The sequence below is a fragment of the Fulmarus glacialis genome, unplaced genomic scaffold (genome assembly GCF_000690835.1).
Source record: "Fulmarus glacialis isolate BGI_N327 unplaced genomic scaffold, ASM69083v1 scaffold42088, whole genome shotgun sequence".
Taxonomy (NCBI): domain Eukaryota; kingdom Metazoa; phylum Chordata; class Aves; order Procellariiformes; family Procellariidae; genus Fulmarus; species Fulmarus glacialis.
Window position 1 is genome coordinate 8,850 of NW_009229718.1, and position 17,631 is coordinate 26,480.

A 17,631-nucleotide genomic window follows, 5' to 3' on the forward strand; every position below is an offset into this window, starting at 1 on the left:
TAGCTAGGGCATATGCGCAGCAGAGTACTGTCCAGCCTGGAACAGTCTTGCAAGTCATTGATTCAGGTCAGGCCATGTGTGTTCAGTAAAGCTATGCCATCCTAAAGTGGTACTAAATGTCACTAGTCCTCCTGCTTTTTTTACATCAGCAGGCAATCACATAAGTGATCTTATACTAATTATCCTATAATGCTTATAATCCTAATAATAGCTATACTGTTAATCACTTTCGTCATGTTTCAGATATTCTTTGTAAAGAGTTACTTAATTTTACCCTTTTTGGTAGTCATGAAGAACAAGGAACTGATGTAGCATTCACTATGCGATGGGATCGGAATGTAGCATCTCTGAGAAGAAAATTCACTGGCTCTTCTGGGTTTTTCAGCTAGGCTGAACATACACTAACGTTTTTTGCAGTCTCTTAGCAGTTTTTCTCTGCAAAAGAGAAACTGAGAATTCTAAGGTGTTTCTTCCCCTTCTTCTCTTGCTCACATGAACTATAGGTAGGCTAACAGAAATTTCCCACTCTTTATCACTACCTGAAATACTGAATGCAAATATAACTACAGGTTCCTCGTAAATATCATTCCCAGATTAATGGTAACTTACCACTACCTTTGTTCGAAGTCCTGCCATCTTTCCGTTCATGTTGTTATTGATAACCAGGTTAAACATTTTGAGTAACCATCTGTCAGTGTATCAAGTAATTTACTGAAATGTTAATTGCTTACTGTTGAGGAGTTTAAGTGACCCTCTGATTAACATACTGATTTATGTGTGTTAGAACTTCTACATGAAGTAGTTGAAAATTAAAAGATGGTATATTAAAAAAACAGATGAATTTAAATACAAAACTAAGGTCTTTGGTTGGAGGGGTGGGGGACAAGAAATGGTGAGAAATAAAGAAAGTAGAGCAGATGGGGGTGAAGTATATAACAAAATTCTCTTGTTTAAATATAATAAAATCTGACCTCAGTTGAAGGATAAAGGTGTTAATACATACACAGTCTTAAAATTTCTACCAATTAGAAAATATGTTGTTACACTTCATGGTATGGTCTGAAGTAGGTACACCTAAAATTATGCTTGTTAAAACAAATTGTTTAAAGGCATGTTTGAACTTGGGAACAAGTTTGTGCAATAAGCAAAATGGGCAGTTATTCAAATGGCAGTCTTCTAATTGACTCTAAGGCCAACTAACTCACTGAGGTCTTTGAGGTGTCATGCTTCCCACATCTCTGTAGGAGAACCATGGGAAAGGTTCTGTGGGCAAACAGCAGTGCTGTACAATTCTGATTTGTGAGCAAAGGTGGCATGTAACACTCAGCTGGCTTCAGAGCTGGAGCAAATACGCTGGTTCTTTCTGATGAATCTTTATGGATTGTATAGATGTTCTTAAATCCACATCTAAAAACATACTTTCAGTCCTCCTCCTGCCACTACTGCACCATAGTAGTCTAGTTTAGTAAACTTCCTTCCTTCTCCTGAAGCCCTCTAATAAAGCCTTGTTACTTCAACTGTCCTTTGTATGGGCCTCTGTTCTCCCTAAAATTGATGTTGCTGTGTGTTTATAATACGTCATGCTTTTTTTTTTTTTAATTCATTGCAGTTAAATTCCTGAAAGCTGTTTCTTCCCTTGACTGTATTTTGTGGAGAGGTGGGGAGGAACATAGAGTGAATCTACTGGTGTGGAACAAGATTTGAAAAACAAGCATCTATAGTTAAGCTCCTACTGTGGTTTTTTTGGGTACCTAAGAAGTATCCTAAACTTCAGTAGGAGTAGATGCTTTAATACTGCCACTAACTCTCATCTTTCTGCTTATCTTCTCTTCTCAGATGCCTTTATCTTACCTGATAATTATAGTGACTTTCACTGGAAGGAAAACAAGTTTCTTACCCTTTTCTAAATATCTTAAGAGTATCAGAACCTGATTAACAACTCTAGGAAATGTAAAGGCTTTTAAAGGAACTTGTGGATTAGCATGGTATTTACCTTTACATATGTAATTCTCTAACTGTAAGTTTCAAAACAGATAAGTACACTGTGCTGATGGCAGCATGTACTGCGCATGCTTCAGAGGAAAACATCTTGAAGACTGTAGAACTGCTTCTATCAAGGAATGCTGACCCTAATCTTACTTGCAGGTACCAAAAAAACCCATGTCTGTGAATACAGCGTAAAATTTAATATTAATATACAGAGACATCTTTATAGACGTAGCTGTTGTTGGTTAAGATGATGTGTACTTCATTAGCTTTTTGTAACTTTGCTGCTGTCTGTATAAGGGAACATTAGTATCCAGATATTTCTTTCTCCTAGTACAGTCATTCGTCTGAGTAAATAAGACTATGATCAGTTTTATCAAATTTAAGTATGTTCCTCAGCTGAACAAGATACAAATTTAAGATAAAAACTGACCTTAATACTTTGGTAGACTGCAGTATAAGGGCAAGAAATATGTCCTCTGCCTTTCCCAAATCATATTGCCTCTTCCGTATAAGGATGTAAGTTAAATCAGTTAATTCTTTATTTAAATTCATGTCCTCCTTTTGAGCTTTTTGTGGGTATCTAGCTATATTCCTTTCACAGACAGCCTCCTGTGGAAAAAGAAAACTTCTCTGTAAATAAAATACATTTATTCCAGTGCAATCTGGAATAATCCAGATTAAAAGGAGATTTAATCTCCTTTTAAAAACAAATAACTGTGTTTCTTGAATTACCACTTTGTGTCTCAGCAGTCTGAAGCAGTGAATTGTGAGATGGCTGTAGTTGCGTAGTCTGATGCAATATTTCATTTTGCATCAAAAAGAAAGAAATTCTGGGCTGACACAGGGTAAACTGTCCTCCCTCTGCTGGGAAAAAAGATATTGTTTGGGTCAAATTGAAACTGCTTGTTCTTCAACTAACTGGAATTCGTTTTTTTTATACCACAGCTCTTTCACCACGTTACCTGAGATATGTGGACTGAGTAGCCCTCCAAAAAGAACAGAATTGGAGGCCTGTTGGTTCTCATTAGTAGAATTCAATTATGCTGGGCCCTGAATCTCACTGTGAGCATAGTACTGATAGACACGGAGGAAACATAGTTGTGCTGAAATGCCACTGATGTCTGATAACAAATTTAGATGCCATTCATTTATTCTTATCATAGAGGCTAAAAATTGTCCATGAAAGAAGAGAAAGCTACAGACTCTGAAATAATTACATGTTGTTGCCATCAGATAAACAGGATAAACATCCTGCTTTAAAAAATGGGGGAAATCTTTGCATTATTAAACTTTGTCGTGGGTGTTTGAAAATGCAAGCCAGAGTGCAAAACTGCAGGTTTACATTTGGAAAGGCCTTTTGCTAAACTTTGGGGAAAAAAAAAGTTTGGATTCTGACACAAGAGATGGGAATTTTAAGGGCAAAACTTTATTTATAAACTTAGCATAGTTGGTCTTTATATACAAATATTTATTTGCTATCTCTTTTTTTCCTAAGACCTTGTGCTAATATATGAGTTATGCTTGCATACGTCAGATACAGTGTCCAGTTGTGGTTTTTTCACTTTTGCAATGGTAGTCTTTCTCAAATGAAAAGATAAAGTAAGTGACAATCAGAAATGTCATATTTGTACCAAACAAAAGTAGAAGTCAGATGACAAGGTCTGGATTTTTCAAAAATCTTCGTGCTGCCTTTTTTTCCTTTCCAGTATTTGACATCGGTGCATACCACTTCATCATTAGAACTTCTCGGGCAGCAGCTGCTGCTTCTCATGGGCTTCTTCCACTGTGTTCTGAAACAGGTGGATGAAACACATCAAACCAGGTTCTGTGAAGATAAGGGATCAAAACAGACCCTCTATATGGCACTGCAGTCCGACTTCACCCATTTCATTAGAGCAAGCAGGATGTTCTGTGGGAGAACATCAGAACTGTCAGTGAGTTGAGATTATTGTGAGAGTACTTCCTGTGTGATCAGTTTATCACAGGTGTTAAGAACTAAACCTCATATTACTTGGCTGTGTCGGCACTTAAGAACCAGAATGATTTTAGGAAGCTTCTCTTTTGTCCGCCAGCAACTGGAATGTGTGTGAATGCAAAGCAGAACTTTGATGTAAGGCAGAGTTTGGTATTTTTCCTTGCTCTGTTGGGCTGTCAGGGCAGCCAGTAGGCTTTTTTATTTCATGTCGTCTGGAGGTGATACACAGAAACCTGCAATTTTTTTTGTCTAATTCATTAAGTGTGTGTGAAGCAGGGAAGGACTACTGAGAAATAAACTTATTTTTGAAATGCAGTCTAAGAAAGAAGATGGGTTTAGGAGTGGGTAGGTAGGTGGTTTCTTTGCAATAGGATAGAGTACTGAGGAGAAAGTAGAGTAACCTCCAATATTTTTCCTAAATCAAAACTGGGAACTGAATACTGATGGCTGTAAAAACAGTTTTGTTAATGAGAATGTAGTGTGTCAAAGCATAAATGCTAACTGAAGAGTTTTGAAAGACGAACAAGAAGTAAGGTAATGGCTAGGTGAAACAAGAAGGCATTGTAAGACCTGCTCTCTATAGTCTTTGTAGAGCTACTATAGCCTGAGTGCTTCATTAAGTGAATGCTACCTTGAGAAATTTGTTCTGCTTATCTTGTATCATTCACCTCCCTCTTGCTTCAAAATGTAAATTATATACTTTATCCTTTTGTAAGGCCTGGAAATATTTAAGCAGTCTATTTTTTTTAAAAGCTCTTTTAACCTGCAGTGCTTTCTTAGAGGTACACTGGTCTTATTAATGTTAAGCCGTGATTTTGTTATAGGCAGAAGCAAAAGGCATGACCAACTGATAATTAAATTACTGCTGCTAGGATTACATGTCATAGGTTGTTTAGTAAATATAGATTTTAAATATGGATCCTCCAAGTTCTTGTTTACATAAAGTACAGTAAAAGAAACCTAATGGCTTTGCCAGTAAGGAGAGTGTTTTGAGTTGACGTTTCATGCCAATAGCTCTTTGTTAGAAGAAGGTGCAAATATGTGAATGACTGAAACCTCCTTTATTTTGACATAAGCTCTTTGTCTCTTGTTCTGTATGGGATATGTGGAGGTTTGATTTTGTTTGTGTGGCTTTTTTTCCCTCACTCTTAAAATTTCTAGCACAATTAAGTCCTGGTCAATGACCAAGTCTTCAGTGTTTCCGCTCTAAAATGGTTACGAATTTCATGTATGTTTAAAGCAAAGTCTTCAGAAAGTCCTCGGTTTTTTGGGGGTTTTTTGGTTTGTGTTTTTTTGGTTTTGTTTTTTTTTTAGGGTGAGTATTATAAGAACTAGACCTTTGTCTGTCTTTTGTCACTGTATAGATTTAAAGTTGAGATTGAAGCGTACTGTCATGTACATGAATGCATATACATGAAAATGTAATCACTGCTCAGGTCTGGTATTAAGTTGCCTACATATGTTCACTTATGCTTACATTCAGAGCAGTTTTGAGGAGTATCAAAAATGTTTTAATGATGAAAGTTTTGGTCTGTTTTGCCCTCTTGAGAAGATGATAATGGAAGGGGGAAGTTTTCATTGCAGTGTTGCCCAGTTCACAAGGTAGTCTCTCTTCAGGTTGCGTACTCAGAATAAAGCTATTGTGTAACGCCTCAGTTTTAGCGAGATATTTATTGCTACTGATAAGATAGTAAGTCTGCACTGCCGCATAATAATTTCAAAGACCTTGACATTATCATTGTGTGATAGTTAACCATGCCAAATGACAAACAGTACATTTCAGTAAAGGTAAATAGCCTGGGAAAAGTTAATGCGCTACACTGCATTTTATGGCTGGTGCAAGAAAATCAGGGAATTTAATACTGATTGAGTCAAGATCTTTGATCCACTTCAGAGCAAAAAATATCTTGTAATGTTACGCTATATTATACTTCATGCCTTTCGGAGAGTTTTTTATTCTAGCGCTATGAACTCAGGACAGAAAGACATTTTATTATGTTCATCAAACATCAGGACAGCAGGACTAAATATAAAAGATCAGATGCAAAATTACATTTACCAAAGTACTATGTTCATCTGGGCTGTGTCCATATATCTCTTCCCTCCTCTTATCTGAGTTAGGGAGAAGTCAAAAGCATGGTAAATGTGCAAGTTCTGTGAGTTTGGAAAAGTGGCTTTTGAATGTAAGCGTTGAGGCTTGTTCATCAGATCTTTTGTTAGGGGGAAGGAGTTTAGACGCTGAAATAGCTAGTATTGACTGTAAGGTGGTACCAACAGGCTTACAACTGTTGATCACAGTTTCTGGGCAGAGGTATAAAATACTTGGGGACGGTAGCAACATTAGATGCTATTTTTAACAGAGGCATTGTGACAATGTACTGTGGTGTCTTGGAATGTCACCTGAGCAGCCTTTGTGTAAAACAGAAACAAAACCTGCACTGAAAGCCATTAGCATTATATCAGCAACATTCTATCACAAGTGTATTAAACTTCCTATCATTGCTACTAGCTTATCCTTATCATGGGTTATTTGCGTAGAATTGGTTTGGGTTTTTTCTTTACATGACAGAGAATTGCCCTTTCATTAGAAAGGTGGAGTAGATTTCACATGTATGTACTGAATTTCTTGACTGGAGACTTTACCCCCACTTTGAAAGTAAAGTTGAAAACAGTCTGAGAAGTTTCTGATTGTGTGGATAACTCATTTGTTTTTCTACTTTATGTCAAAGTGTGCATGTCTTCATGCACCAGCTTGCTTATAAAAATGTGATGGAGTGAGGATGAAGGAGGATGGAGGACAGGGCAGGATAATTGAGAATGTCATAGCATAGAGTTCTGCCATCCCTATTGTTAATTTTTATGCTAATTGCTAATCGCATACTTTGTTTTTTTCCTAGTCATATGAAGATAACTTTATAGCTGTCTACCTTCCCACCTCTGTGTGCTGTAGAACTTACACAGGTGCCTTTTTTAATTTTAAAACAATCATGTAAACAGAGTTCAGAAGCAGAAAGATACAAGAACTGGCAATCTGAAATGAAGTCTAAAACTAGGGAACCTGAAACTAAGCTGTCACCATTTCCAGCCCAACCTTCTTATTAGAGCTGTATGTTCCATTCTCCTAACAAGTTCTGCTTCAAGAAGGTAGGGGACTCGCCTACCTTGCTCCAGCAGACAGTGCCTGGAAAAAGTATCTTGCAGCTCACAGTACACTAAAGTATGTTCTTCCAATACTACTTGTTGTGTAGGGTTTCCCATCTCATTGCTTAAAACCCCAATAAGCCAGAACAGGGGCAAATAGCTTTCCTTCTGTTGCTGTGGATGCACTGTTGCCACTTCATTTCTCAGTTCCAAGCTTAATGCACAGCACTGGAGTGGTGAAACTGGCTCCAAAAGCTTCTGAAAATGGTTCCCGGTTATCTGAGGCAGCGTTCAGTTTGCAGATCAATAGACAAAAATATTAGTGTCTTGTAGTAGTGTCTTGGTTTGGGATCTCAATAAGAAAAGATTGAGACTCAACTCATAAGGTTAAATTGTTTTCTGCCTGCTGTATTTTTTTCTAATGTTAGTGATACACTGGTCTAGTTAATAAACATATATCCAGTTACGAGACTTTACATACAGCTTATACTTCTCAAGATCACCAACCTGAAATACTGACTTTTCTGTAGATATCTCCCCAATAGAAGGAGGCCTGTGCCTAGATGGAAGATATCTTCTCTTCCTTTCCTCCCTCTTCTGAAATTTTCCAGGAAGATGAACTTTGTCTTGCTTGAGAGCGTGACCCCAAACATAAGAATGTGTGTTTGTCAGGTGTGGTGAATTCTGCACCACAGATTCAGCTTAGTGGTAACAGACAGGTACTCGGGATGTTTTTCAGTGAGATAGCTAGCTATCACTGTATCACCTGGTTTTAGCGTGGCATGTGATTATCCAGGGTAGGAGGCTCCAAGTGGTAACTTTTAGGGCTGTTCCACTCAGCTTGCTCTCTTGTGATTATGTTTTGCCCTATTTTTTTGACAGGATAAAGATGAAGTGACCCTATAAGAATCTCTTGTTGTATCTTTGTGTAGATGTCACATACAAAGTTTTGAATGGCCCTGAAAACTGAAAAATCTTTTGGTTTTGTCTTTTTCTCCAGCCTTAACATAAAAGCAGAGAGACCTAAAGATGAAAACAAACAAACAAACAAAAAAACCCCTTCATTTGCGTGAGACCAGTGAAGAATTCCTTGCTTTTTATTTAGGTGCTGCATAGCTGGAAGCAAACATAGTTGGAACAAACATGACGCTTAATTAATAAATTGCTTATATGCCTTTTAAGATTTTTATTTATTTATTAACTATCACTTGAGTATCATCTTTAATATGGGCAAATGTCATGTGGCAAATTGTTCTATAAAAAAGGATTTCACAGGTGTTTGGACAAGAAGGTCATCTGCAAGCCAGATTGCTGAAAGGCAAATGTCTGCACGGTTCCTTGAAATGACAAAAGGATTCTTCAGATCTTTTATCTGTGTGGTTATCACTATGCTTTCTGTGTACATTTTTAGATTGCAGTAAGATGTATCAATACATTTAATTTCTCTTCAACTTTAGCAAGAAACAGTGTATTTGGCATCTTAGAGCTTGCTGTTGTATTTGCGGGGGTTCTTTGCAGGGTTAGGAAAACAAGATTTGTTTTCCCTGCTGCTCTGGTCTCCCTCTTGTGGACACCCATGTAAATGGACCTTGCTTTCTGAGGTGGTGCCTATGCAGCGTGTGTCCAAGACATTAAACAGTTCCCCCTCATATATAGTGGTGCGTAAATGCAATTGCAAATCTATGCAGCACTATGTATGTTTCTACCCTGAAACAGCTTGTAGCCTTTGAAATTAAAACTCAAACATTAGAATGGAATGCTTGAAGTACTAATTGCGTATTCATGTCAGTGGACCTTTTAAATGTCATGTTTATTGGGTTTTACTTAAAAACAGAGAAACTTTTTCAGTGGCTTTAATGTCATTGAGTTGTTGCCTTGATGTCTGCAGTACTGTGCAGCTGTTACCCTTCCATGATGTTCTTTGGAGAAAAGACTGTTCTGTAGCCTCTGGACTTTTGTTCAGTATTTTTCCTTTGAAAAAGCAGAAGATAATTGTGAGGTAGTAGCAGTGTGCAAGTTCCAAAAAAAAAAAAAAAAGAAAGGGGGGGGGGGGGAAGAAATGAAAATGAAAACAGGCACAAATGGACTGTTTCTGCAGTCAGATGTAAATGCTTCAAAGGTGGTGGCATGGAAAGTCTGTCAAAGGCTACCTGCCACTAAATAGAAATAAGTGTGGGAGTGAGTGTCCGCGTTGGGCAAGTAAGTTGATTTCTGTTGCTACAAATCATTAGGTTGTAATCAACTTCTGTTCACTCTTTAAAATATAGATATCTATAGATATCTGTAGGTGTCTATATATAGTTATCTATTTTGCGCTATCTCATCAGTTAGTTGTTAAGTTACAGGGGCAGATTGTAGAGTATTTTTCTCTATTTTTACAGTAATCTTCGTAGGATCACAGAGTAATTCAAGACAGAAGGGACCTCAGGACGTCTCTAGTCCAACTTCTTCCTTAAAACCACCTCCGCTATGACATTGGGCTAGGTTTTCATCTGGTCTTGAAACCCGCCAGAGATGGAGACTACAAAACTTCTCTGAGCAACCAGTTGCACTGATTGACTGTGCCCCATCGTAAAAATGTCTCCTTATATTCAGTCAGAATTTCTGCTTTTGCAGTGTTGGTGGACTAAATCGAATTAGTTAGACTGATGCAAGTCTTTTCATTTCATTACAAAGTTCCTTTCTCTTATTGACTATATATCTTGAAGGCCTGGTTACCTTTCATTTTGCTTATCTCCAAGTAATTGATTTTTTCCCCTATCAAAAGACTCTTTCAAATTTGTAGTATGACTGGATTTTTTTTCAGTGTACTTTTAACTGTGTTTGTGTAAGACGAAATATTATCCTTTTGTGAATGAGCAATAACAAGGAAAGATGAGCGAAGCCTTAGTTCTAGCAATACTCTGGAAGAAGGCAGGAAGTCTGTACTTTAAGACAGCTGCTTTGGTATACATATGCTTTTCGGGGTCCCTCTAGTGTTTGGTATTGAACTTATTATTAAGAAACACGATATTGGAAAGAGCGATCCTTTCCCAAGTATATCCTAACAAGACAGAATAATCTTCTCACAGCAGATTTTTGACACAGAGCTGTACATTAAAAGAAATACATGATAGTTTTTCAGGAAAAAATATTGCATTTTAAGATACAATAAATTTTAATTGAACATCACTAGTAAAATATTTTAGCTTAAATCTGATTACTTCATAGTGACCAGAAACTCCACATCTTTGTCCTCCAATACTGCATTTTTTTTAATTCTCCAGTCTTATTCCACCAAAGAGTAAGTGTCAGGCATCTGGAAAGATGTTTTTCTAACAGAAGCTTTTGAGCAATATTTTTTTTCTCTCAAAATATTCAGAGCAATTCACAATGGCTCATCTTACAAGCATCTCAATAGAAGCATAAGGTCAATAGACTGTTGTCATCATTGGGTTTTGGGATATTAAAAAAAAAACAGAATAATGGGAAAGGTGTTGTCTGTAAGTACTCACTTATTCAGCAATTGTAAGAAATAGCAATATATGGAGCAGAGAAAGCGTCAACACATGCAAACAAAAATGGGGTAAGATACAAAAATATTTTGATGTGCATTTAGCTTTCATATTTGAAAAGTTAAGATTTTCAATATGGTATTTGTATGTAATTCTCTGAAGACTCCTCTCAGGCATACTCGGGGGGGTGTGAATGTTGATAATATGTGTGCACCCTGCACTATTGCACTGCACCTGTGCACACCGGCATGAGTTGTGTGACCTGTGATTCTTTTGCTTACGTTGTTTTTACCAGAGAGGGTTTTGCAAGTATATACATTGTTGTTGTTCTTAATACTCTTCCTCTTAAATATTCAGTTGTGATTTACAACTTGTCCTCCACAAAACTGCGTATTTCTTTTCAGAACTTTGGATTTAAATTAAACTGTATGTAGAATTCGTCACTTAAGCTGTCTTTTAAAATACTTTTTGAAGTAAAAAATGAAAGTGTTTTCCACTTTTTTTTTTTAAATTGAAGGGGGGGAAAAAAAGGGTGATTTGCTGATTTCTGCCCCTCCCCCACCATTTTTAGTAGGGTGAAAACTGTGATCTACAGTTATGCCCATTCCCTTCTCATTAAGCTGGTCTATGTGCTAAATGAGAGGCCTGCTGCTGGGTCTGTGGTAGCAGCAGGAGAGACGGTCTTTAAAAACTAGTTTTGTGTAGTTCAGAACCAAAACAGAAATGGTTTAGTCACCAAGCTACCATGTTTCATAGCTGGGATGTGTTAAGGTTATTTGTGTGTTAATGCGCTACTTGAATTTGGAGGTAATAAAACATTGATGTATTTTTTTAACTTTTTCTCCCAGAAGTACTATAGGTCTATATTCTAAACTCCTGGAAGAGACTTGTTTAGTTTCCTTTATGTGTCCTTCTTGTTGAGGACAACAATTGTCGTCTGGACTTCATTTCAATCAGAAAATAAATCCCAACTCTTAAAATATTTTAAAATTGCTAATTAGACATAAATGAGTTCCTGAATCTGTATGTTCTGTTAAGTTGACCGTTGTGCTGAAGCGTGAATGTGCTGTCTTGGGCTTTCATCCTCTGCTTAGTTCGTCTACAGAACAGAGGATCTTTACAGAATTGAGGTGCTCTACTTGATAATGCAGTTGGATTTTGATATCTTGAAATAATTTTTTTCACCTGTCCCCTTTACTTTCAGGAGACAAATGACTCCACTGATGTACGCAGCTAGAAAAGGCTATCCTCGGGTTGTTGCTCTTCTTGTTGCTCATGGATCACACATAAACGCCCAAGATGAAAATGGATATTCAGTAAGTGATTTACTTCTGTGTGTTGTAATTAATTATAAAAATTTTAAAAAGCAAGAACCCACAAACTTGTTTCGAAGTAGAACTTTCTCAGAAATACTCTTTGGTATATTCTTCTGCTTTAACACCACTTTGAGATTCTTTTGCATTACTTGTCTTTGTCTCCAGATTCTGCCGTGTAAGAACTTGCATTATTGATTGAACCTCTGTTCTTTTTTGCTCCATATGTAAACTTGGTAAAACGAAGTCGTTCTTTGCAGGCATTAATATGGGCAGCACAGCATGGACATAAAAGTGTAATTTTTAAGTTGCTTGAGCTGGGAGCTGACAAAAATCTACAGACTAAGGATGAGAAAACAGCAGCAGAGCTGGCAAAAGTCAATAAACATTCAGAGGTATTTAATTCCATTTCTCTTTGAAATGCAAATTGTGTGTTTTGCCTCAAAAATCTGTTCATTAATTGTGTAATTTTCTGTGGAAGTGTTACTTTAATAACTAAATTATAGCAGCTAGTTGAATACTTGTGCTATTACATCTATATAGACTGCTATATCGCAACTTTTCACAGGGCTTTAAATGCTATATAGTAATGCGTTGGGAACCTCTTCCCCCCCTGCCCCCAATCCTTGACTTCAGATTTAGAATACAGAACAAGGGATTATTCATGTTAATTACATTGATATGAGAAGTAGAAAAATAATGTGTTGGTTTTTTCCTGTCTGCTAAAGTGTGTGAGAGAATGCGGATATCAAACTAATTTGCAGTGTATAGTTTCTGATTGAATTTGGAAGTGAAAAGGCTAAAGCTAAAAAGGAGGGGAGTTGGTACTGGTCATCTTCAAAATCCATTCTTGGGAGGGGAGAAGGTGTAAGATAATGTAAATCGGTCATCAGATCATTGGAAGAGTAGCCACTAATTATCAATGTAGAGAGCTGCTGAAGACAATATATATTCTCCTAAAATAAATCTGTTTACTGCTGTTACCAGATGATGCATGGTGGATCAATCAGACCAGATTTCTGTGTATTTTGCTTTGAGTTGCTCTTACCAATGATGTGGCTTTTTGCAGTGGCTCTTCAAAAATGTATAATTCACTCTAGTGAATTGTAATTCCCTCCCCTCCCCTCCCTGATTCCAGGGCTAGGCAGGAGGAAGAATGATAACTATGCACAAAGCTGTCAGTGTAGGCTAGCAAGATCAGTGTCTGAGGCTCAGCAATCTGTTAGCTCAGGTTACTGAAAGGGGCTACAGATGCTTTCTGCCTTTGATAAATGACTTGTTCAGCAGAATAATCTTATAACACGACTTTCTCTGACATGGAGGGAATCCAGGCTCCTCACACTTGAGAGGTGGGTCTTGCCTCTTGACCTGTGAAGCGCTAACTTTCACACAGTTACTGCAAAGTCTTGCAGATGGTATTGAGATATTTAATGGTCATGAGCTTCTTCCAGCTTGGGGGTCTGCTCTTCAGGCTGTTGACTGGCCAAGGGGCTGTCATATAGACTATGTCTGCAGAAACTATCTGGGAGGGGAGATATTTTTCTTGCATATTGTACTGGGTGGAGTTATTTTTCTTCCTAACAGCCTGAATGGTGCCGTGTTGTAGGTTTGTGACCAAAACAGTGTTGATAAAACACCAATATTTTAGCTATTGCTGAGCAGTGCTTGTGCAGCATCAAGGCCTTCTCTGTTTCTCACTCTGTCCCCCACCCCCAGCGAGTAGGCTGAGAGTGAGCAAGAGGTTGGGAGGGAACACAGCCAGGACAGCTGACCCCAACTGACCCAAGGAATGCTCCATGCCACATAACGTAATGCTCAGCAATGAAAGTGTGGGGAGAGTTTTTCAGAAGTAGCCATTGCTCAGAGACTGGCCAGGCATTGGCTTACAGGTGGGAGGTAGTGAGTGACTGCCTTTGCCTCACTTAGGTTTTTGGGGTTTTTTTCCCTTCACTTATTAAACTGTATGTATCTCAACCCATGAATTTTTTCTCACTTCTACCCTTCTGATTCTCCCCCATGCTGCTGGGGGAGAGGGAGCCAGCAACTGGGTAGGGGCTTATTTGCCAGCCAGGATCAACCCACCATACATGTGTATGTCTATATGTATATAAAACTGACTAGTCACATGAATTTCAGGAAAGTGGTTTCACCATTCCTTTAGGTTTATTGAGGTTCTACTTGTTTTGCTGAATTTTCTAGTAACTATCTCAAAACTCACGCAGGGGCAATTCAGCTTCTGGAATCCATCACTGATGCATGGTGATGTCTGGCAGAAGGCTTGCTTCTTTAACGAGTTGAAGGAATCCCTGTCTGTCAGATATAGTTAACTTAGATTGTCAGTTGTAAATTGCTAAATGTTGGGTCCATATATGCACTGGAAATGGAGACATTAAAATAGTTGTATGCCTCATGTTCTTTAGACAACTTCCTCCCTCGAGTATGTAGAACTCTTGTCTACAAACCGCAAAAATGAGTACATTGGTATATTGCTGCTTCTGTAGTGACAGATGCTAACTTTTTTAGACTACGTTATATATACTGTTTTGCTCTGCATCAGTTCATCATTGTGCTGGAATTTGGTTAATTCAGAAATACTCATGATAAACTCTGTGGGCTTAGCCTTAACTCCTCGTTGTAGTTGTATGCTTTAGAGAAGAAGTGGTAGATGTTTCATGTTCCCTGTAAGTAGTAATTCATGATAGACCTCTTCGTAGTCTTACTTCTGTGTATTTCTTTATGCATTTTGAGATTGAATAATAATTAATTCATTTTGGCTCTTTCAGATTTATAGTTTACTCTCTTTGGCTGCAAGTCACCTGCAAGGGAGATACCATGAAACGGTTAAGCAAGAGGCTATCTACAAATTTCTGACAGCTGTCCCTGACCACAGAGTTGGGTAAATACAGTCATAGTGTAATCTTAGCTTACAAACATTCCTAAGAGATTGTATTTGTTCGTATCAATGATTAAGTTGTACTGATATATACTATGTATTGTTTGCAGTGCTACCAAGTGACTATATTAATGTACTATTAATTTTTCGAGATTGAAAAGTTCCTTTGCATTATAAACAAAGAGCGTGCTCTGGATCTTTCCTTCCTCTCTCTTGGTGCGAAGTATAGTAGAGCCAGGGTCCAATGTCACTTCAGTTCATTTCAACTCTTTTAAATTTCTATGCTTCCCTGTTGGATACTCCTTGTTGTGTGGTTATCTTCATTTGATGTTAAATTTTTGATGCTTTCACTGAATGCCTGTTTTCAGCTTCATGCCACCGGGAAGAGCTATGCCCTTCTCTTTGTTTCTGCAGATATGAGAGTCGAAATTATGTATGAACACCAGTTAAGCTCTAGAACTTTTTGCATAGCATGCCCCTGACTCTGAAGCTTGCAGGTGTCCTATGACTGAAATCAGCCCCTCCTTCAGCAACTTCGAAGACCTCTGATGTGGTTTTGTCCCAGAACATGTTGGCTAAGAAGTCCTCAACAAACCATCCACTTGCCTCCTTGAGCTGCATGGTCTTGAGAAAACAATTTCCAGTGCCCGTAGTCTGTTCTTGTTGATCAGATTGATTCTTTGTGTCCCTGCTCAGCCAGGTCATGCTGAATTTGAAATGCCATAGTTTTGTATCATTAGGCTGATGGCAGTTCACTAGGTAGCAGTTCACATTGAGGTAGTCTCAGTCTCAGAGTACCTCGGTTCAGAGAAAGGCTCACAAGGTTCTGTTGCTAGATGAATGTATATGTCAATCAGATTTTTATTCTCTGGTGCTTCAATCACAGTCATCTTAGAGGTACTTCTTGGAGCAGAGGGGTGATAAAATCAATTATCTATGTCCTCTTTATTATCTGTCCTCTTTGTTCTTGAATCTTACTACTCGTAGATTCCTGAAGGCATTGTTCTGGGCATATCTCCCATCTATGAACCAGGTCTCCCATGGGATCTGTCTGCTCCTTGGGGATCATCTTTTGAGTCCCTGTATACTTGCCATGAAGGTGACATTCTTTTAAATAGATTGGTCTTCTAGTACTCGTCACAAAGATTCGTACTGCTGGATAGAGTCTATACTTAATGACCTCAGTGTTAGAACAGATATCTCTCTTATTTTTAATAGGTTTAGATTATTTAGGAAGTTTCCCAGGCTTTTTCTGGTATAAGGAAATAAACTAACACTATGCAGCAGTTACCCAAATGGATTTAGTGCTGTTGAAACCTGACGGTGGCTAGAAGACATTCTACCCATGTCTGGGTAATCTTGATAAGCTTTTAAAATAAGACACTGAAATCCTGAAGCCCACTTAAAATACTTTGTGGCAGCCAGAGTCTAGCTATGCAAATGTAATTCTGTATTAGGCAATTCTTGGGCTTCCAGGATTTCACAATGTTTCAGTAGTTTTTTTCTAAACTCTATTGGTTTTCTCTGCATCAGATGAGCAACTGATTTGTTTGTATGAACAGGCATTTCTATCAAACTCAAGGAATTTTATATTAACAATAGCTAGTACTGATGTTTCATAACTTTGAGCATTTCTGGTAATTACTAGAACTCTTGGTTTCAGGAAACAGTCCCCCGGAGTATACCAGATGTCTGGCTGTTAAATGCCTGTTCTTAAAAATACAGCTTAATCCGTTTCCACACACACACATACCCACTCCTAGTGAGTTGGTTTTTCTTCATCTAGTGATAGCCAAGAGGTACACTGATACCTGTGTTTACTCCATCATAGTTCCTTGAGCTGAAAGTCTCCTTCCTGCCATTTGCCTGCATAATTTTCATCACAGGCGTTGCCAGTTGTCTTCTCAAGTCCCTGTTCTCTCAGTTGCTCCTACTGCATCATCTGGTACTGGGTATTAATTGTGCCCCACCATGCAGGGTCGGTGAGTATAACTTGTCATCCTTGCTGTTGTCATCCTTTTGTCATCCTTAGGTAGTGAGTGTAGCTTCAGTCATTGCTGTCTGCTGTCCTAATTAGACAATTGTCCTGGCTCCAGAGCCCTGGACTATACAAGAAAATGCACTTACCTGTCAGGAATTTGCTTTCTTCAGCTCCTGGATTAGGTCCTTTTCTGGTTCAGGGGCTTTCAAGTTACTGTCTGGATGCTGAATAGCTCTTTCTTTGATCCTGGGAAAAAAATGTCCTTTCCTTGCACCTTTAGCAGAACCAAAAGTCTTGAGTTACCCAAGGACTCCCAAAACCTTTGCAAACTGGGCACTTTGAATGCCTAAATAAAAAGATTTCGTCACTGCAGGTCATTCACACACTGTCTCCTCTTGCCAGCTGAGGGGCGTTGGCTGTACATACAATGTTTGGATGTATATGGGAATTGCTTACTTCAAAGACTGGTTGTTGCTGTCTGTGTGTTGAGGGGGGAGGAATTGGGCAGACGTTAACACAATTCTACACAACTTCATGGTAGGGATGATGGCTTTAAACTCTATTAAAATTATTTTAAACTCTTTTTATATTTTGCCTGCTGGCAGAAGGCATGCTTACAGAATTATTGACTTGTTACAGTATGGAAGTTGCATAAGCGTCTTCATATGTGATTTAGGGTGTCCATCCTCGTAAAGGGATAAGTATACTTAAATACCAGATATCCTAGAATGCACGATTCTCAATGTGCAAACCTGAAATATTTTCTTATGTATTCAGAACAATTTTCAGAGAGGTTTGTTTGGGTTGTTGTTTTTGTTGTTGGTTTTTTTTTGGGGGGGGGGGGG

The 17,631-nt window shown here is 38.2% G+C and overlaps 1 protein-coding gene across 1 annotated transcript in view; it reads left to right on the forward strand.

Annotated features, from left to right (window-relative positions):
• ASZ1 (ankyrin repeat, SAM and basic leucine zipper domain containing 1) overlaps positions 1–14,808 on the forward strand; it is a gene marked incomplete at both ends in the record, with an annotated part of 22,094 nt that extends 7,286 nt beyond the window's left edge. Inside the window, 4 exons of the mRNA XM_009583954.1 lie at positions 2,034–2,145; positions 11,804–11,915; positions 12,173–12,307; positions 14,696–14,808. Coding sequence (XP_009582249.1) covers positions 2,034–2,145; positions 11,804–11,915; positions 12,173–12,307; positions 14,696–14,808 — 472 coding nt within the window. The remainder of the gene's footprint in view (positions 1–2,033; positions 2,146–11,803; positions 11,916–12,172; positions 12,308–14,695) is intronic.
• Between the last annotated feature and the right edge of the window lie 2,823 nt (positions 14,809–17,631).